General features: G+C 63.2%; 2 protein-coding genes across 3 annotated transcripts in view; one reads left to right on the plus strand and one right to left on the minus strand.

Moving 5' to 3' along the window:
- NSG1 (neuronal vesicle trafficking associated 1) overlaps window positions 1-16,395 on the plus strand; it is a 17,421-nt gene extending 1,026 nt beyond the window's left edge. For both annotated transcript variants that reach the window (XM_084865946.1, XM_084865947.1), the window contains exons 2-5: window positions 217-360; window positions 2,207-2,323; window positions 11,342-11,452; window positions 15,106-16,395. In XM_084865946.1, the coding sequence (XP_084722072.1) occupies window positions 232-360; window positions 2,207-2,323; window positions 11,342-11,452; window positions 15,106-15,306 (558 nt within the window). In that variant the 5' untranslated portion in view covers window positions 217-231 and the 3' untranslated portion in view covers window positions 15,307-16,395. The remainder of the gene's footprint in view (window positions 1-216; window positions 361-2,206; window positions 2,324-11,341; window positions 11,453-15,105) is intronic.
- Window positions 16,396-16,608: 213 nt separating this feature from the next.
- The window catches only part of STX18 (syntaxin 18), a 72,380-nt gene continuing 68,027 nt past the window's right edge, over window positions 16,609-20,961 (minus strand). The window contains exons 7-11 of the mRNA XM_084865262.1: window positions 19,821-19,909; window positions 19,019-19,077; window positions 18,265-18,334; window positions 17,853-17,933; window positions 16,609-17,300 (exon numbers count right to left, since the gene is read on the minus strand). Of these exons, the coding sequence (XP_084721388.1) occupies window positions 17,205-17,300; window positions 17,853-17,933; window positions 18,265-18,334; window positions 19,019-19,077; window positions 19,821-19,909 (395 nt within the window). The 3' untranslated portion in view covers window positions 16,609-17,204. The remainder of the gene's footprint in view (window positions 17,301-17,852; window positions 17,934-18,264; window positions 18,335-19,018; window positions 19,078-19,820; window positions 19,910-20,961) is intronic.

Raw genomic sequence — 20,961 nt, forward strand, 5'->3', positions numbered from 1 at the left:
AGAGGGGCTGGGGGCAGCGGCGGGCAGAGGGGCCGGGGGCAGCGGCGGGCAGAGGGGCCGGGGGGCAGCGGCGGGCAGAGGGGCTGGGGGCAGCGGCGGGCAGAGGGGCCGGGGGCAGCGGCGGGCAGAGGGGCCGGGGGGCAGCGGCGCGGGCATAAGGGGTTTGGGGGAGCAGCGGCGGGCCCCTCCGGTGACCCCCCGGCCCCCGCAGCGCAGCCCGGTCCCGCAGCCATGGTGAAGTTGGGGAGCAATTTCGCGGAGAAGGGCGCCAAGCAGGCGCTGCTGGAGGACGGCTTCGACACCATCCCGCTGATGACGCCCCTGGATGTGAACCAGCTGCAGTTCCCGCCGCCGGACAAGGTGAGGGCCCGCGCCCCGCGGCCGGAACCCGAATCCCGGCGGCGACAAAAGAACCCGCCGCGTGCGCTGGGGACGCGGAGCGGGGGTCGGCCGGACCCACCCGAGGGAGGACCCCACCCCCAGGATGGGGTTCCGGATGGGGATCCGGGCGCAGACAGCGGAGCGCCCGGGAAGGTCCCCTCCTGGCCTCCGTGGGAGTCTTGTCCGAGGGTGTCCTGGCCCCGCAACTGCCCCTGCCCTGCCCCTGCCCTGCCCTGCCCTGCCCCTGCCCTGCCCCTCGGTGCCAGGGGCTCTGGGTCTGGGGTGAGCGCAGGCGCCGCTGCCCCTTGTGCCTTCCCAGGAGGTTCCCTTTCAGCCGGGTTTGCCCCTTTGCGGAGGGGAGGCGGCCTGCAGGCCCGTGGGGGTGGGGTGGGGGTAGAGTGGGGGTGGGGCCTCCCAGGGGCTGAGCCCTCTGCACCCTCCCCCCTCCCGCGCGGAGGATGCTGGGGGCTGTCAGCGAGCCGCTCGCAGCCGCCTTTGTTCCTTTGTGAATCTCCCAGCGCCCCTGCCCCTCCGCTGAGCGGCCCGGAGGCGGCTCCCCTGCCTGTAAAGAACCCTGTCTTTTGCTGAATGCAGCATCCAGTCAACTGATTTGTGTTATAGGATGCTTAAACGTCCACACAGTGGTAAAACATGAACCTAGAACAATAAACCATGTCCATCCTCACCCCCTTGCTGCTTCCTCAGACCACCCCGGGCACGGGCACGGGCACGGCCACGGCCACGGCCACGGCCGGAGGAGCACGCTCTGTTCCCAGCGAAGCACATTGTGTCATTTCGTCCCCGGGGAGGAGCTCTGGCTGGGGCTTGGCTGCTTCCTGGCCATGTCGGCCTGGGATGGGGATTCCTGGGGGGGCCTCGCTCCCAGACCACCCCGTTCCTGCCCTGGGCCCTCTGAGGGGGTGGCTCGGCCCTCCCGAGGGGCTGACCCAGCGGTACTGTCTGTTCGGTTGGGGGGCAGGAGCGAGGTCAGCACAGGCGCTTCAGGTGAGGAAGGCCACCCTGTGCAGCTGGCCACGGGGAGCCCCTGGGCCCCCTGATGGTCCAGGAGGGGCCTGGCTGCCCGAGGCCTCCGCCTCCGAGCTCCTCTACCCTGTCGGGCATCGTGCCTGCCCGGCGAGCACAGCCTGGCCCCGCGGCCCCGCGGCCCCACCTCGCCCTCCTGCCTCACCCAGAGCAGCGGCTATGCCAGACCGCCGTGCCCGAGGCGGCCTGTCAGGGGCCTCTCCCTTCAGCCGGGCCCTCCTCTGGCTCCCTCCGTCTGTTCCATCCCAGGATGCATGGTAAACAGTTGGCATCGATCAGGGAGGAGGCCAGGTAGGCAGGACGGCCGGGACCACCGATGGAGTGGCCTCACAGGCTAACCGTCTCCCAGCTCCAGGCCGGTGCGAACAAAGGGGCCCCTGGCCGGGATGCCCAGAGACAGGAACCGAGGGGCACGAGAGCTGGTCTTGCAGGTTTCTGAGGCCACAGATGAGGAAACTGAGTCAGAGAGTTAGGAACAGGACGTGGCCACCGGGCGGTGGACAGCCCCTGCCCCCCCTGGCCGTGTGGCCTCGTCCCGGGGGCCTAACCCCTCCGCCCCTCCGTTCCCACCGTCCCCCAGGGCTGCCGTCAGGGTCGCTGACCGGTCCCTTCTCGGCAAGGCCTGGCTCCGAGGGGGCGGCCAGGAGGAGGCGGTGGCTTCCTGGCGAAGGGGCTTCCTGGCAAAGGGGTGACCTTGGCCGTGAGCCTCATCCTCGGCCAGGTGTGTCCGGAGGCCCCCGGCTGCCCCGCTGACCACACGGTCGCTTCTCTCCCGAACAAGGTGGTCGTGAAAACCAAGACCGACTATGAGCCCAGCCGCAAGAAAGGCAAAGGCCGCACCCACAGGATCGCCGAGTTCACGGTCAGCGTCACCGAGAGCATGTCCGAGAGGTTCAAGGTGAGCGGCGGGGCGGCCCGGGAGAGTCCCGAGCGCAGGGGTGACGGGCAGGGACCGGACCGGATGGGTCTGGGCTGCCCCAGCTGCCCAAACCACTGGTGGTTCAGAAAACTCCTTCCTCTTCCCAAAGGGTCACGTATTACGTAGTTTTTGTTTTGTTTTTAAATATATTGTATTGATTTTTTACAGAGAGGAAGAGAGAGGGATAGAGAGAAGCATCGATGAGAGAGAATCATCCATCAGCTGCCTCTTGCACACCTCCTACTGGGGATGTGCCCGCAACCAAGGTACATGCCCTTGACCGGAATCGAACCTGGGACCCTTCAGTCCGCAGGCCGATGCTCTATCCACTGAGCCACACCGGTTTCGGCTACTTAGTTTTAATCATGGGGGGACCCACCCCTAAACTCTCCTTTAGCAAAGGTCGTCAACGTGAAAGCCACTCAGCATGCAGGAACGCTGACCCCACAGCCCGCGAGGAGGAGGGTAGGGGGGTGACTGGTCGTATTCCCTGCCCGGCACAGACCGCACCCCCACTCGCGCCAGCTTGTATACACGCCCTCCTGAGGTGGAGCCTACCCCCTCCCCGCCTCAGTTCCCACAGTCCTCGGGGGCTGCTGTCAGGGTCACTGACCGGTCACTTCTCGGCAAGGCCTGGCACCCAGGGGGTGGCCGGGAGGAGGCGGCAGGTCTCCCCATCTGCAGAACGGGGTGACCCATTTTGCAGATGGGGAGATCGAGGCACAGAGCGGTCACAGCTCTACGTGGCGGGCCAGCGCCCTGAGCTCTGAGCTCGCCTCCTCTCGCCGCCTGCCCCACTTACACGGTGCGAGGGTGAGGCTGGCTGCCCCCCCATCCCCCATGTGCTCACTTTTGGGGGGGTGTGGAGCATTGCTCTGGGCGGTTTCCCAGGGAGGCCCAGCTGCTGAACAGGGGGTCCCCGCCAGGCCTGGGTGCTCTGAGGTGCACACGGCTGTGCTGCCTGAGGGACCAGTTCGGATGCGGATCTAGAAACTTCTCTTCGGGAAACACAGATGCGAAAGGGTGGCCCTCACTGGGTTGGAAGGTGTCGCCTGACCCTGAGGGGGGCCCTGGTGCTCCTGGGGCGTGAGCTCTGCCCTAGAGCGTCTGCCATGGAGGCCGTCCCAGCTCCGGGCAGCCCAGGGCGGGGGGGGGTGGGGGGGTGGGGGGGTTGGTAATATCTGAGAGCGAAACCGGAGGAGGCGAGGGGGCTGGGCGGGTGCTCCGAACTCCCTCCCCCTCCTGTCCCTCCCCGCTGCCTCACCCAGTGGAGAAGAGCCCTCAGAGGCCTGCCTGGCCAGGGGTCCCCTCAGAGGTGCTGGGGACAGGGTGCTGTCTGTGTGAGCTCAGCTCCTGCTCCCCCAGTCCGCCCCGAGGTAAGTGCTGTGAGCCAGCGTCCTGCAGGCGGGGAAGCTGGGCCCGGAGCCGTCTGCAGCCCCGGCCCCTGCCGGTGGGCTAAGGAGAGCCCGCGGCTGGTGCTCTGACGGGACCAGGTTGCACAGAGTCGGGGTCAGCACGGCCCTTCCTCCCTGGCCACCGGCCTGGCCTCCCCCGCTGCCCGCTGGGCCTGGGCCCGGCTCACGGCCAAGGCAGACGTGACCTGGATCTGAAGGTCGCCGTGGCCGTCATCCCCTGGGGGGCGCCACCTGCACACCTGAGTCTGTCTGGGTTTCCAGTCCCCGGTTGGACCTTCTCCTCTCCCTACCCCGGCGTGTCAGGACCACGGGGGGAGAGGGGGCGCTTGAACGGCTGTCCCTTCGCCTGCCGAGTGCCCCTGGGTGCCAGGCGGTCCCCAGCGCCGGGTCCTTCCTGGGTGCCTTGCCCACACAGTTCGCTGGAGCAGGTCCCCGGGCCCCTCGGTGAGGCCGTGGGGGCCGCACCTTGGCACCGGGGCCTCTGGGGGGTTTCCTGGCTCCGGTTGCCCAGAGCCTGGGCTCAGAGGCCCTCAGAGGCCTGTGCCCGCCCCAGCGGGGCCCCTGCTGATGACTCTCAGGGCTCAGGGCTCCGGGAGGTGCTCGGGGAGGCGCAGGGGGAGGGGTGCGGGGCCCCACAAGCCCCCTGGGCCTCACAGAGGCATCACTTCTCACCCAGAGGGCCGGTGACCCGCCCAGGCCGCACCGTCAGCGAGCGCCAGGCGACGGGCTCACCCGGGGGCGCCTGGTCCCCAGGGGCTCCGCTGCCTTTGCTCAAGCCCCTCGCACCGGGGAGGGGGCCCCTGTGGACGGGGTAGGGGGGGTGTCCTGGCCCCAGGTCAGGGCAGGCTCAGGGCTGGCGCTTTCTGGAATCACTGAGTGCTCGCCCTTCTGGAACATTCTCTCAGCCTTTCACTGCCTTCTGTTTCTGGCCTCTCTGAAGGCACTCCTGGGGATGGGGGTGGGGGGAGGCAGCCCTTTTTTTCCTTGTTAATCCTCACCCCAGACTGTTTTCCCATTGATTTTTAGAGAGACTGGAAGGAGAGGGGGAGAGAAACATCGATATGAAAGAGCCTCATCGATTGCCTGCCTCCCACATGGGCCCTATCCGGCCGGGGTTGAACCTGCAACTGAGGCCCATGCCCTCGACTGGAATCGAACCCGAGACCCTTCAGTCCTGGGGCCGATGCTCCCTCCACTGAGCCACACCAGCCGGGGCGGGGGGGGGGGGCTCTTTCTCACGCCGGGCACCCCTTTTCCTCATTCTCTTGGTGACGGCCCCCTCTGTCCCCCACCGCCGCCTCCTCCCCTCTCCGCCTGGTGAGCCTCTGGAGGGAAATCGCGTCCCGTTGTCCCCACACCGGCTGGAGTCTGGTCCCCGAGCGGCTGGTTGGCATCCTGGAGACCTGGTGTCCTCTGGGCCCTGCTCGGTGATCACCGGGGTTAATCCCTTGGCCGCAAGGTTGCTAGGCTGGTTGCTAGGTGACAGCTGGCTGGGGACCGGCTTCCTGAGGCTCGGCCCCTCTGGGACGGCAGGACGTGTCCCCGCGGCGGCCAGATGTCTGGGCTCCCGAGGACGGCAGTGCCCACAGATCTAAAAATCGCGGAGGTGTTAGTGCGGAGAATAAGCGTTTTTTAATTGGGCCCCTGGACCACCCCCGCGGGGCGGCCGTGGGCGCTGCTGGGGCAGGTCAGGCCGGTCCTTGGCCGCCTCTCGGCCTCCGAGGTCCGCCGCCCTCCCCTGAGAGCTGGGGTTCGGGGTGAGCAAACCGCACCCCTCCCCGCCCCCCCTGCCATGTTGCCGTCGGCAGTGATGAGATTCCAGGGTCGGCCCTGCGTGGCGTGAATGTCTTTCACGGTCCCCCCCCCCCCCAAGAATGGGAGAATGTTCTAGAAGGAGAGACCACGTTGGTGCAGATGGTCCCCATTGTTGGCACTTCTTTAAAAAAAAATATTTTATTGATTTCAGAGAGAAAGGGAGAGGGAGAGAGAGAAACATCTGTGATGAGAGAATCATGGATTGGCTGCCTCTTGTGTGCCCCGTACTGGGGATCGAGCCTGAAATCCAGACATGTGCCCTGACTAGGAATCGAACCCAGGACCCTTCAGTCCACAGGCCGACGCTCTCTCCACTGAGCCACACCGGCCAGGGCCATTGTTGGCACTCCATGCTGCAGTGGTGGTGTCCTCCCCTCGCATCCCTGATGACCTTGAGCACCCTCTCAGGTGGCCCGGGCGTGTTCAAGCCGCATCTGTTACATATTCATGAACTCGGGCAGCTGTTAAATATTCATGAACTCGGTCAGCGGGAGGGGCGTGGCTGGACACCCCCAATCTCCGCCAGCTTCCACGGGACCCAGTGCCGGCTGGAGGGGGCGGGCCCACCTGTTCTGGCCCGGCTGTCGAGTGGGGTTATTCCAGGAGGGAAAAGGAGCAGGTGAGTCATCCTGGGGGCGGGTCTGTGCCCACCTTTGGCGGGTTACCTAGAACATGGAGGCACACAGCTGCAGACCCTGGACGGGGTCAGGATCCATCTCCTTTTCTAAGATTGTTTTACTGCCTGGCTCAGCCGACAGGCACGTCTCCTTCCCCTCCCCCGAGTGAGAGCAGCCTGCCGCCATCCTCCCCGCCCCCCTCGGTCCCAGCTTCTCCAGGGCCGCCTGGGTCTGTCTCCAGGGTGGGGCTCGCTGTGCCGATGGTGTAGGGATTATGGTCCGGGCGCTTCGGGGGCAGCCAGGGTGGAAGCAGACTGGGACCCAGTCCCTCCCACACCGAGCCCACCAGCTCTGTCCCCGGCACCCACAGCAGCAGACATCAGGGTCCCACCCAGCTGGGCAGTCACCCCGGGAGGAGAAGAGGCTCCAGGAGGAGAGGAGGCCCTGGGAGGAGGAGGAGGAGGAGGAGGAGGAGGAGGAGGAGGAGGAGGAGGAGGTGGTCCGAGGAGGAGAGGAGGAGAGGAGAGGAGAGGAGGGCCTAGGAAGAGAGGAGGAGGAGGAGAGGAGAGGAGAGGAGGCTCCAGGAGGAGAGGAGGCCCGGGAGGAGGAGGTGGAGGAGAGGAGAGGAAGAGGGGAGGAGAAGAGGAGGGGAGAAGGAGAGGAGGCCCAGGGAGGAGAGGAGGAGAGGAGAGGAGAGGAGAGGAGGGCCTGGGAAGAGAGGAGGAGGAGGAGAGGAGAGGAGGGGAGGAGGAGAGGAGAGGAGGAAGAGGAGAAGAGGAGAAGGAGGAGGAGGAGGGGGAGGAGGAGGAGGAGGGGGAGGAGAGGAGGAGAGGAGGAGAGGAGAGGAGAGGAGGCTCCAGGAGGAGAGGAGGCCCCGGGAGGAGGAGGTGGAGGAGTGGAGAGGAAGAGAGGAAGAGGGGAGGAGTGGAGGAAGGGAGAAGGAAAGGAGGCCTCGGGAGGAGAGGAGGCCCCTCGCCTGTTCCGGGGACTGACTGTCCCACTCTCACTTCTCGGCTCCGTGAGCTCCTGATCCATGAGGCCCAGGATCCCGGATGGAAGGCCCAGGCCAGGCTTCCGGGGAGAGGCCCAGGAAGTGGTTCCTGACAGCCCACGGGGAGAGCTGGGGTTGCTTTTATTATCTTAAAAAGATTTGTATTGCTTTTAGAGGGAGAGGGAGAGCGAGGGAGGGAGGGAGAGAGAGACATCAATGATGAGAGAGATTCGTGGATAGGCTGCTTCCTGCACGCCCCACACTGGGGACCGAGCCTGCAACCCAGGCCTGTGCCCTGCCCGGGAATCCAACTGCGACCTGGTTCAACAGTTGATGCGCAATCCCTGTGCCACGCCGGGCGGGTGAGCTCTGGTTATTGTTAAACCTGAACGGATGTGGTGCCCCGAACGGAACTGCCCCCAGTTCCCGGGACAGGCGTAAGGATGCCCCTCCAGGACGGGGGGTCGGGCTCCGTGTGACTTTGGGCTGAGATGTCACTGACAGGAAGCGTTCTGTCAGCACCAGGAGCGCCCCGCGAGGCTCGGTCCGTGCACACCGCGCAGGGGCCACCACGCCAGGGCCAGTAACACCCGCCACCTCCCTTGGCTTTTCTTGTGACGAGAACTTTGAAGATCTCTCTCACACGGACAGTGCTGGCACTGTGTCCCCATCTGCACGTCCCATCTCCGGGACTCGCGCCAGTGTCCCCCACAAAGCACAGGCTCCTGACACCGGCTGTGGGCTGGAAAGGCCTAAAGCCAAGAGGCGATTACTATTAACTTTCACCGAGTGGCCAGGATATGATGATCTCTGAACGCATAATGATCTGGCCACTCAGCTAAGTATATATATATATATTAGAGGCCCGGTGTATGAATTTGTGCATGGGTGGGGTCTGGCCAGCTTGGCCAGGGGGAGGGGACATGGGTGGTTGCTGGTCAAACTCCTGGTCGAAGGGACAATTTGCACATTAGCCTTTTATTATATAGGATAGACACTGAGTAGCCAGATGATTATGCGTTCAGAGATCATCATCATCTGGCCACTCAGTGTCTATGGACGATTTTTGAGCGTTTCCAAGACCCCAAGTTCAACGCACCCGCAGTGTCTTTATATTCATGGCGCTCCCAATGCCTGATCACATTCAGTTTTATGTGAACGTAACACCCCGAGAGCGTGGGCTTTCTGATAGCGCAGACACAGCTTGCTAACAGATGCACCGAGCACACGGAGAGGAAGCCAGCTGCTCAGCCAGCTCACAGCTCGCGGGCGGGATGCTGAGCTGGCTGGTTCTGGGGAAGGAGTTCGGGCTGCGAGGGGGAGGGAGGGGCCTGCGTCCGGCTCCCTGCAAAGCGAACGCAGCGCTTTTCCTGCTTTTCACCTTTGCGAGAACCCTCTTCTGATCGCTTCCTGTCAGTGAAGACGGGCACGGACGCAGGTCTGTGGTAGAGTGGTGTGGCGTGAACTTTCAGAGCGTACGGGACACCTGCAACCAGAATCTGGTGCCTTCGACCCCATTTACTTGTATTCTGAGACTTAGCTGAATTGTTGACGGATCCTAACAGGGTTCTGGTGGGGTCGTTAGGGATTTCTGTGTACGATGTCATGTTTTCTGTGTACAATGTCATGTTTTCTGTGTACGATGTCATGTTTTCTGTGTACGATGTCATGTCGTCTGCAAATAGCTTCACTTCTTCCTTCCCAGTGTGGATGCCTTGACTTCTTTTTCTTGCCCAGCTGCCCCGGCTGGGACTTGCAATACTGTGCTGACTGAGAGGGCAGGCGTGGGCACCTTGTCCTGTTCCTGCTCTCAGAGGAAAGGCTCTTAGCGTTTCACTGTTGAGTGTGATGTCAGCAGTGGGCACCTCATAGACGACCTTTAGCATTGTTATCTTTTTAAAAAATATATATTTTATTGATTTTATACAGAGAGGAAGGGAGAGAGAGAGAGAGAGAGAGAGAGAGAGAGAGAGAGAGTTAGAAACATCAATCAGCTGCCTCTTGCCCCCCCCCCCCCCCCCACACTGGGGATGTGCCCACAACCAAGGTACATGCTGTTGATCGGAATCGAACCCTGGACCCTTCAGTCCGCAGGCTGATGCTCTATCCACCGAGCCACACCGGTTTTGGCGATTGTTGTTATCTTGAGGTCTGTGTCCTCCTACCCCCTTTGCTGAGTTTTTATCATAAATGAATGTTGGTTTTCCTCAGATGTTTCTTCTGCATCCTTTGAGGTGACGGTTTAGTTTCCACCCTCCATCTTGTCAATCTGCTCTGGCGCAGTGATGGGCGTGTGGGTGTGGAGCCAGCCTTGCATTCCTGGAATGTACCCTCCTTCGTCCTGGTGCGGGACTGGTGGACTGTGCTGTTGAAGTCACTTCGCTAGGATTTTGTTGAGATTGCATTCTCACCTGGCTTAACCTATCGTGTGCCAGGGACCTTTTTGTAATGGTGCACCAAATATAAAGCGTTACGAAGGAGATGCTTTTAATGCAGCAATCCTGACAGGGCCCGGGTGAGGCAGCCCTGCTGCTGTTGTCTGTGGGGACCCCCGGAGGCTGCCTCACGGCCCCGAGGGCTGCAGCAGGGGCAGGGTCCCCGGCAGGGCAGGTTCGGGTGAGCAGCCGCAGGGCGTGAGTGTGGGAAGGGGGTTTGGGTGGGATGAGCGGCGGACTCGGGGGAGGCTGTGTGGCCGACACTGAGAGCCCAGCTCTGCACCTCCCAGAGCGAGCGCGGGAAAGACAGGTGACAGCTGCAGGGCAAGAGCAAAGCCTCCTGCCTCCTCCCTCCTCCCTCCTCCCTCCTTCCTCCTTCCTCCTCCACAGCATCCGCTGGCCCAGGTGCTGGCCCCAGCGGTGTGTACTGGGAGCCGGGTCCTCTCCCAGCCAGTGGCAGGCAGGAGCCCCAGCCCAGAGGAGCTGAGCAGCCGGCGGAGCCCGGCTACAGGGGCTGTCTACCCCGCTCCTCCTGCTCCTCTGAGCTCCTGGCCTGCAGGGTTCCTGCTCTTGTTGGAAAGCCCTCTGGACTACCTGCCCCTGGGACACTGTCCCTCCCATGTCTGGACAACTTGACCTCCTTTGTCACCTCCCAGCCTCACCCTCCGCTCCCTCTGCAGCCTCCCTGGGCTGCCCGGGGCCAGGTGGCTGTGTCCCTGCCCCCGGAACTGGATGGCACTTCCCTGACCCAGTCTCCCAGTGCCAGGCACAGGGTTTGTATGCAATAGAGCCTGGGCCTCCGGGAGCGTGACAGCCTGGCCGTGACAGCTGCCAGGCCCAGGCAGAGTCCCGTTGTCCCCCCGACCCCACGTCCCCCAGCTGGGGTGGGACCTTCCGCCTCTGTGCTCTTCCCACATGCCACTGCGCACGTATCTGCAGACGTTCGCTGAGCACCTACTGTGTGCTGGCTGGGCTCGCGGCCTGTAGGGGGGTGGAAGCCGTGCCTTTGCTCCGGAGACTGCCCTCTGTGGTGGGGACAGACCCTGACCGAGCAGGCAGGACACTGTGGAGGGCAGCGGGGTGGGGGCCCGGGGCTGTGTCCTGCTCGCTGGGCCTGCTCAAGGGCACGGCCAGCGGCCAGGCCTCAGGAGACGTCTGAGGACGCTGATGAGCCGGCGGCGGCTGCGTCACCTGGCGGTGGCGGCAGTCAGACGGGCAGCCTTCCATCACGTGTCTGAGTGTCCGTGAAGCTTAATTATATTTGTGCCGCAGCTCTCACGGAAGGGCCGGGAACACTAAAAATAGCTCCTTTACAAAATGGAGGTGACAGTGGGTCTGGTGAGAACCAAAGCGGTATGAAGAGTTGTTCCGTGAAGAGTGACTCTGCTGACCTCCCTCCGAGCCGAGACAGTCTGCACACGCTGGTGTGAGTGTGTCTGTGCCTGTGTCTACGTGTGTGCGTGTGTGTGTGTGTCTGTGCACATGAGTGTGTGCGTGTCTGTGCACATGATATTGTGTGCATGTGTGCAGGTGTGTGTGCATGTGAGACTGTGTGCCTGTGACTCTGTGTCTACGTGTGTGTGTGTGTGTTGTGTGAGTGTGAGAAGGAGAGAGAGAGAGAGAGAGAGAGGGAGAGAGAGAGAAAGAGAGAGACACCCACGTGTGCATCTGTCTGTCTGCCTGGCCCCGGCCCGGCTGCCCTGACGCCCGCCGCCCGCCCGCAGGTCTCGGTGCTGGTCTTCATCGCCCTGGCCTTCCTCACCTGCGTCGTCTTCCTGGTCGTCTACAAGGTGTACAAGTACGAGCGCCTCTGCCCCGACGGCTTCATCCTCAAGGTACAGCCGCCCCCGCCTGGGACCGGCACCCGGCTCCCTCGCAGGTCCCTGGGGAAGTCCTGGGGGGGGCCCTGCTGGGGTGGGGGCGGGGCGGGGGGGCCTGGGGAGGAGACTCCTGGGAGGCCCGCTGAGGGCGTGAGGAGGCTGAGGCCCACAGAGGGAGGCTGCCCACGGCCACGGGGATGTGGGAGTATGGCTGGCACAGTGGGGTTCCAACTGCGTCCCCTGTCTGCCTGCTGCGTCGTGGCCCACGCTCATGGGTGTTCACGGTGCTGGTGTGGTGCCTCCTCCCACAACGCCACACACACACACACACACTCACACACTCACACTCACACACTCACACACTCACACTCACACACTCACACACACACACACACACTCACACACTCACACACTCACACACACACTCACACTCACACACACACACACACACACACTCACACACACACACACACTCTCCCACACACACACACACACACACTCACACACTCACACTCACACACACACTCACACACACACTCACACACACTCACACACACACACACACACTCACACACACACACACACACTCACACACACTCACACACACACACACTCTCACACACACTCTCACACACACACTCATACACACACACACTCACACACACACACTCACTCATACACACACTCACACACACACACACACTCACACACACACTCTCACACACACACACACACACAGTCACTTGGGTCTGGGTTTTGTGGACATGAGGGATGCAGGGCCCTCGCCTAAGTAGCAGGCCAGGCTGGACCCCGTTCCTGGTTCCCGGCCCCGCCCGCTGTGCTGTGCTGCACTGACCACACTGTGGACTCCGTAGGCCTCGCACAGGCCCCTCCCCACTGGCTCTGGTCCCTGCCTCCTGACGGGGCTGGGCGGCTGCTGTCCCAGGTGCTGAAACAGCAGGCGCCCCTGGGGAAGGAGCCTTTGGGAGGCCTCCTGACGCCCAAGAAACGTGAAGGCCGTTGTGTACTGAGTTACAGGGTTGTAAGCACTGGAAAACGCAAACGCAGAGCAGTATGGGGCGCGGCTTCTAGCAGGGGGTCACCTTTGAGGCTTGTAGGAGGCTCGGGAGGGAGCGGGCCGGGCCGGGGAAGCCCTGTCCACATCCTGGGCCGGGCTGAGTTGATAGTCTGTCCGGAGGCTCGGAAGCCTCCAAGGTGGGGGGGGGGGGGGGGGGGAGGGGTGTGTGTGGCCGGTTTGGCTCAGTGGATAGGGCGTCGGCCTGGTGACTGAAGGGTCCCAGTTTCAGTTCCAGTCAAGGGCAGAGGCCCCCGGTTTAAAGGCAGTTGTGAGGAGGGGAAGGCTGGCCTGACCCACGAGCAGGGGAGCAGACCCTGCGGCTGAACCGGCGGTTGGGGGAGGAGCAGCCACACAGGTGACGGCAGGGCGTGCTGCGGCCAGACGGGGTGCCAGGCAGAGGCCCCTGGAGGAGGGAAGTGATGGGTGGTCCTCGGTGGCCTGGGAGGCTGCTGCTGTGGACCAGGAGGAGGTGAGGGTCTGGACTGGCCGTGTGCTGGGCAGAGGAGAGACTCATGTGACATGGGCCCGGACGGAACCTGGAGGCAGGGCGGGCAGGAGGTGCCACCTGGTCAGAGCTGGGGACTCGGAGGGGCAGAGATTCCACAGGAGCCATGGCCTAGGGGGCCCCATGCACAGAGGACAGCCGTCCCCAACCAGACAGACGGCTCACAGAGAGCAGGACAGCAGCCCCAGCAGGGGCGCCTGGGTCTCCTTTCTGCGCATTCTCCCAGGGGCTGGGACACTCCCTGCTGGGGGAGGGGCAGACCCGTGCATGGCATCATCTACCGGGTGCTGCCCGGTGATGCCGGCGCACAGCCAGCCCTGGGCACGTGGCGCAGCCCTGAGGGATTGTTCTGCAGCTGTCTCGGGCCTGGCATCTTCCACTGGCATCTCATGGGGAGGCGCCTTCCTGGAGAACGCAGCCGGGGGGGGGGGGGGGGCAGGAGCTGCTGTCCCGAACCCCATGCCGTGGTGAAGCTGGAGAGGGGAGGGGCAAGTGTGGGAGAAAGGCCCCCGCCCCTTTCTGCGTGTGTTGAGTGCAGGCTTCCCAGGGCCTTTGCCCAGATCTCCGAGGGCTGCCAGACACTGTGGGGGAGCTAGACACCCCACTTACTGCAGGAGGACGCAGGACAGACGGTCGTGGTGCCCCCGGCCACGCCCTGAGGCCATCCGTATGTCCAGCACCTATTTCCTGAGTGTGGGCTCCGTGCGGTGCTGGGAGCAGGGTGTAAGCGGGTCAGCCCGAGCCCCACCCTCACAGCAGCAGCAAACACCCACAGCTTGGGCACTACCACGTTGGGACGCGGAGAAATCGGGTGACCCCAGCGCCTGGGCCCCTCTTCTCTGCTTCAGAGACAGCACGGCCATGGCCCAGCCCCACAGCTTTCCTCCTGGGCACGCCCGTCGGCTCTGCCCGTGGCCACACAAGCTCTCTCGGTGGAACTCGCGTGTGCGGAGACTTGATAGCGGGGACGCACTGTGCGGGCTGTTGGGACACGCTTCCTCAGTGGCCTCACCAGCCCAGGCCAGGCGCCTCCCAGCACGTTCTTCTCGCAGCCCCGTGGAGCGGTCCCACCCCGGGCGCGGGGCGGCACGCTCGCTGCTCAGCAGGTGTTGCCTGCCGCAGGTGGTGGTGTGGGTCCTTGTGCAGGGAGTGGCAGGTGGACAGGGGGTGGCAGGGCAGGCTGGGCACAGCCAGAGTCCTCCGCCCCACCCCTGGGGCAGCCGGGCGGTGTGCTGCACTTCCCGCAGCCCCGCCTGGCCGGGGCCAGGACGAGCAGAGGGGGGAAGGGCTTCACTCGAGGTGCACCTTGCAGCTCTCTGTCCTGTCCACCATGGGCCGTGGCCACGCCCTGGCTTCTCCCGGGCCGAGGTGCACTCACTGCCCATGTTAAAGGGGAGGCAGCAGAGGCTCAGAGCGGCCTCAGAAAGCACGGGCCCACCTCCAGAGCTGGCTCTCCCAGCCCCAGCCCCAGCCCCAGTCCGGGCCATCAGCACTGCCTTTGCCAGTTCCGGTCCCTTGGGAAGTAGCTGCTCAGGAGGAGCCCGGTCTCCCGCAGTGTCCGGAGAGCCACATTTCACAGAAACCTGCCCCGGCTGAGGCCTGTGGGGCCAGCCTCTTCCTTGTCGGGGAGTGTGTGTCCTCTGAGGGCCTCGGTGACTTCTGTGCTGTGGACGGCAGCTCACTCCTCTGCCCAGCAGCCCCTGCAGTGTGGCCTCCCCCGCGGACGCTCCCCCGTGCTCCCAGTGCTCTCCCTCCGGGTCCCGTTCCTCCTCGCTCTCGCTCTCACCACACCTCCCCATCCCCCTTCCCGCCTCAGAGGTCTCCTGTGCTTGTAAGCTCCCCCCCAGCTGTTTGAATGCTATTCCTGGTGGGCATGACAAGTTTTGTTGTTTTCCAGATTTAAAATACGTGTACGATCTTTCGTGAAGTGGGAGGGCCGGCTCCCAGTGACACACCCCCTGGGGGCCCACGCACCTCTGGGTCCCGCCTGCTGGGTCCGCAGTCACGTGGTGACTCAGGGCAGGAGCCCACGGGAGCGCGCCTGGCCCCTCCGCGTCCAGGCGGCTCACGCCTCTTGTCTTGCAGAACACGCAGTGCATCCCCAACGGCCTGGCGGCCTACTACGCGGAGCAGGACCCGCACTCCCCGGACAAGTTCTACGCCGTGGTGAACCACTACAACCTGGCCAAGCAGAGCGCCACCCGCTCCGTGTCGCCCTGGATGTCCGTGCTGTCCGAGGAGAAGCTGTCGGAGCAGGAGACCGAGGCCGCGGAGAAGGCGGCCTAGCGGGCGGGCCAATCTCACGGGGCCGCCCGCAGGCAGCGGAGGGACTCAGAGGGACATGTCATTAATTGTAACTACCGATAATTTAGAGGTTACTCATTATGGTGCAACCGCTTCCGTCTGCTAACGCTGCTTTGCAAACACGACTTGCTGCAGCCCACCCCGCGTCCCCGGCAGGGCCTGCCCGGCGTGCTGGCTGCTCCCCGCGGGAGGGGCCTTCGCGTGGCGACTGCGCTGCCACCTATGGGAGGCGGCCAAAACATGTGTACGCTGGATGTGCGAGGGGTTCGGGTTTCAGACAAATAACAGTTGCGGAATTCTTTTTTTTTAATTCTCACCTGAGGCTATGCTTTTTAAATTGATTTTTAGAGTGAGAGAGGGGAGCATCGATGTGAGGCAGAAACATGGATCAGTGTCCTTAGTGCTCGCCCTGAGCAGGAATCCAACCTGCAGCCTCTGGTGCACGGATGCCGCTCCCACCAGCCGAGCCCCCTGCCTGGGGCTGGCATTGCTTCCTTAGACACCGTGTTCCTGGGCCCCGTGCCCGGCCACATCTAGAGTGCTTTGCTCAGAGCAAGCGGTGCTCCCGCCCCGTGGGCGGCACCAGTGGGGAGCCCAGCAGAGGACGGTGCCACCAGGGCACTGAGGGCCTGTCGCTGTCGGTGTGGGGGGATGGAGGGGAAGGGGTGCCGGGGCCGGGACCGCGGCTGCAGAGCGCCATGTCCCTGTGGTGGTCCTGCTCGGGATGTGTGGGTTGAACAGGAGCGCAGCCCCCGGGGCTGTCATGAACACTCGTGCACCGAAGGCCCCGCTAGCGAGCTGGCTCAGACACGGAGCCGGGTGGGAAAGGGACAGTTCGCAGCTGGAGGCCTCGGCGCTTCATTCTGAGGAACAGATGGAACTCCTTCCAGTGAGCAGGCGGAAAGGGGGGCGGGGCGGGACGGCACCTCGTAAGTCCAGTTACATTTCAACTCACCACCTTTGTAAGAATATCGTTTCAGCCGAATCGTGACATTAAAGTCCATGTTTGTAACATTGTCAGTTAGATAAGTAAGTGTGTAAGACGATTAAATAGAAGACATTCAGACACTCCCTGTGTTACGTGAACGTGCTGTTTCTGGTGGACGTGTCCCAGGTGCGTGTTAGTGGCTCAGAAATAAAGGACGTGAGACCTGCTGTGAGCACATGGCCTCCTGGAGCGCCGACCAGACAGTGCTTCCTCCCCACGCGTGTCCGGACCCCGGTGGGAAGGGCCCGCCGCAGGGCGGTGGGTGTGTGTGGTCTTGCGGCCGCAGAGCTGTGGGGTGCACACGCTCGCGCACACAGTGATGACCACGGGGCAGAGGGCTCCCACACCTGCTGTCTGTAGCAAGCTCACGGGGCCGAGGCAGCCCGGCTGCAGGTTCCAGCACAGACTTTATTGGCTGTAGTTCGTTTACACAGAGAACGCGAGGGTCCCCGAGGCCGCCCAGCAGACTGCAGAGCACGCCTCTCACAGGCCCAGGCCGGCCGGCCGCACGGAGGCGGCCCCCGGCCCCAGGATGCCGTGCGGGGCTCCAGTCCGTGCTTGCACTGCACACCGGCCCTGAGAGCGCTGATGCAGGGAGAGCAGCAGGCCGCTCTCCGGGGCCTTCCCTTCTCTGCACAAAGGCCAGGCCGCAGGCCGTGCCTCCTGAGCCGAGATGCGGGGGAGCCCCTCCCCAGCTGCCCGTTAGACAGGATACCACCCCCTCCCTCCACCTGCCTCGTGGTCGTTGTTTTCTCGTTCAGCTCTAAGACTCCAGGTTGGTTTGTGTCCCTGTGGTGGCGTGTGTGTCTCGGCGCCGCCCGCTGTGGCCAGACCTGGCCAGGACGGACACAGGCCCACGGGGAGGCCGGCCTGCGCGCCAGCGGAGCCGGGACTAGCTGTCGTACCAGTCGAGGAAGAGCAGGGAGAAGGAGCACATCACCAGGAAGAAGAGCACCCACACGCGGAAGCCCGCGTTGTTCTTGATGGCCTGGGGACAGAGACGGTGTTTCCTGGGTCCCGGGCCAGGGCCGGGCTCACGGCCGCATCCCTCCTCCCCGCCCCATGCCTGTGCTGTCCGCCCTGTGCTCACCCTGAACAGAGGCCGGCCCTTCCCTCCCTGGTCCCATCACCCGGAGGTCCTGCAAGACCCTCCCGGGCCCCGCCCCCCGGAGACGGCCCCCTGGCCGGGGCTGAGACCGGAGGCCGGACTCAGGGCTCCACCTCCTGGTGGTGTCCCAGCAGTGGGTGGCGGGCCTCGGGACAGTCCACGCCAGCTCACACCAGCCTCACTCAGTGACAGGTCCCTCCGCTCGGCTGTGGGGCCTCCGTACACAGCGCCCGGGCTCTGCCCTCAGAGGGGTCCGGCACTTTCTCCAGGAGCGCCCACCTCTGGTCCAGGGAGCAGGTCAGACCCTGGGGGAGCACCACGCTCCTCTGGGGAGCACCACGTTCCTCTGGGGGGCAGGGAGACGGCCCTCCCAGGGAGGCTAACGCTATGGCCCGACCATGTGTCTGTCAGCCTGGGGCCCGGAGCACCCACCTCTCTGATGTCCTCGTTGCCCTCCTTGATGTTCTCCGTGGCCCCCACGACCAGCTGGTGGATGCTGTCAATCTCCGCTTCCTGGAAGGAGAGGGCGGATGAGCGATCTCCTCCCTCCCGCCCTCCCCAGCATGTCAGTGCAGACAGCAGTGGCCGCTCACGAAGGACCGGTTTACACACACGAAGCTGCGCACCTCCCAGCACCCCCACGGAACAGACAGGGAGCGTAAGGCTCAGAGAGCTTGAGTAAGCTGCCCAAAGCCACACAGCCGCCAGAGCAGGACAGGAGGGCCCCAGTGCTCGCACCCTGCCCAACCTCGCCCGCCTCCTCTCCCACCCACGGCCAGGGAACAGGTAAGTGGGGCTCACGGAGCGGGACCGGCCTCTCCTCCCTGAAACGATGTGTCCTCACCTGCTGCAGAACCTTTTCTGTGAAGACCTCCTGGAGTCTGGAAATTTCAACCACTTTCCCTTCGATCTGCCTTCATGAGAAAGAGACCACAGGTGAACTATTCGTACGTGGCCATCTTCACAGGAAGGCCACACATTTCCAAAGAAATCTCTTTTAAGTGAAGATGTGTGTGTGTGGGGGGACACTGTCACTGGTGAGGGAGGAGGGGTCCCCACGAATGTCTCCAGCCCAGTGGGTGCTGGTCCCGTGTGCCCTGCCTCTGGGCCAGAGGTGGGGCCAGGAGCACGTGGCTGCACCCCGTTACCAACAGCAAAGCCTGTCAGGCCTGCACCTAGACTGTGCCCAGCACACATGGAGGGGCTCAGAGAAAAGGTGAGGGTGATGAGAACCCCTTCCTCAAGGGTTGGGGAGGGGTATTCATCTTGGCCACTCCCTGTGAGAAGAGGACCCCCTCTGGCTGTCTGAGGGCACCCTACTGGGGTGGCGCCTTCCCATGTCAGAGGCAGCAGGGGCTGGAGGGACATGACGCTGTCTCAGCACAAACAGTGCCAGGGGCAGAGGCGGGAGGCTGTGGGCAGCAAGCGGGGCGCCAGCCCAGGCGAAGCAGCGATGTTCCCCTCCTCCCGGAACAGCCGAGGGCGGGGGGCTGGGGGAAGCCAGGCGGAGCTGGCGGGGTGTCTGGGAGGAGCACCGGGAGGCCCACGGGAGGTGGAGGAAGGCCGGGTCTGGAGTGGTGGCAGACCTGCACACATACCTCACTTCGTCAAACAGGCTGTTCATCTCGCCGATGAGGCGCTGGTTTTCCTGTTCGAACTGCAAGGCAACAGACACGATAGCCAGAAGTCGTTCTCAGGTCTCAAAGGCGACGCAGCCAGAGGCGCGTGCCAGCAGGGCCTGCACAGGAGCCTGGTGCCTGATGCCACCTGGGAACAGCAGCCCCGGGCGCAGGGGAGGTCTGCCAGGGGCCAGCGCCTATCCGGACAGCGGCCCGCACCCCAGGCGGAGGCAGGCTGAGGCTGAAAACCACAGCTCTGCCTCCCAGCCAGGCGCAGGGAGCCACTCAGTGGGCCCGGAGGGCGCAGGGGAGGGGGGGAGGCGGCGCTGACGACAGACAGCACCCCCGGACCCCAGGTCTCTCAGGCTGGCTCCCAGCACTTCCTCTGGGAACTGGCCCAGAGCTGGTAGACTGTCACTCAGCCTCGTTCAGTCGTTGCTATGCTTTCTTCTCATTACGATAGCACCAACGATTCACACCATTAAGAGGCACCGGAGCACCAACTACAAAGACCATTTAGTCTCGCAGACATTTTACTGCTGCTGGAAAGGTATCTAACATCAGTGAAGCTATTCAAGGGCAACTTCTCCTTTAAGTGTGCGACTGCACATTTAAAACATACGAAAAGCATCCTAAGAATTGGGAAATCCAGTGGACCTGTTGTATCTAACATAATTATAACTTAAAACGTGGTGTCAGGGCAAGGGCGCGTAGGACGCTCTCCTGAATAAGAGGCCCGCTAACGGAGGAGACCGAGCGCGTAGGCAGGGAGCAGCATTACCATCTGGATCTCTTCCGGGGACAGCTCCTCCTCGCCTCTGCTGTCCCCCCAGCTCCCCAGCTCGGGCTGCGCTTCCGCTGGAATCTTTTCTGTTAACCAGAATGAAAAATAAACAGAAGACAAATGTCCCTTTCCGAACGGGCGGCCTAGGACGCAGACACGGAAACGGGGAGGGAGCAGTCTCCCTACGCCCTCTTCCAGTCAGCCGGCAGCTGCTCCTGGTCGGTGTCTAGACCCGTGTGTGTGTGTGTGTGTGTGTGTGTGTGTGTGTGTGTGTGTAGTGGATGGAGGGGACCTATACACAGTGTGACTGCCGCACCGATTACAAGACGCTGTGAGCCAAAGAACCTTCTTCCGGCCCGGCCTGCCCATGCTGTTTTACTTCAAAACACCCCCCGCCCTCTGCTTCTTAGACTGCAAATGTCTGCGCATGTTCATCGTAAAAGAACCCTCTGCCCGCACAGAGCACAGGACAAACCACCCTCCCGCTCCTCTCCAGCGGGAACCTGTCACGCTCTAACGCAGCCCCATAAACTGTATCTGGGCACACTCACAAACAGGCACCATCCCTGCCTCCCCACCCCCTGACGAGGGGATCCTTCTGGGTGGTGGCGTGTTTCAGGAGCGCAGTGTCACACACACACTGCGCTGCGTACTGAACACGCACCCGCAGCCCGAGCGGTCCGCACCGACTGCCGCTCCCTCTGAGTCGCCGCGCAGGTTCCACTGCCTGCGACTCTGTGCAAGGTTCAAAGCAACGGCTGCGTGGCTGTTTCCGCCAGGCTGTCATCGTATCGGTGAGAGACACACTTACATATAATTGTATATGATATACAAGTAAAACTTCTACATAATCTACATATGAATGACATTGAGAGAAGACAGGCCGACAGCAGCTTTGGAAACGAATGTGTTTTTTGAGATATGTCTCTAGGTAAGAACACCTGTGCTTCCCCTCATCCCATCTGTCCCCAGAGCTGCGGTCCTGTTGACCTCATTACCGTATCCATGTCAAGCTTTACTTCTGTACTTTTAAGGATAAGAACACAGAATCAGGAACACAGAAGCCAGCGAGAACCAGCGACAGCCAGCTCTGAGCTCCAGCGCGGCCAGCGCCAGCCGACAGGCCAGACTCCTGGTC

Source organism: Pipistrellus hanaki (genome assembly GCF_964339955.1).
Source record: "Pipistrellus hanaki genome assembly, chromosome: 1".
Lineage (NCBI taxonomy): Eukaryota > Metazoa > Chordata > Mammalia > Chiroptera > Vespertilionidae > Pipistrellus > Pipistrellus hanaki.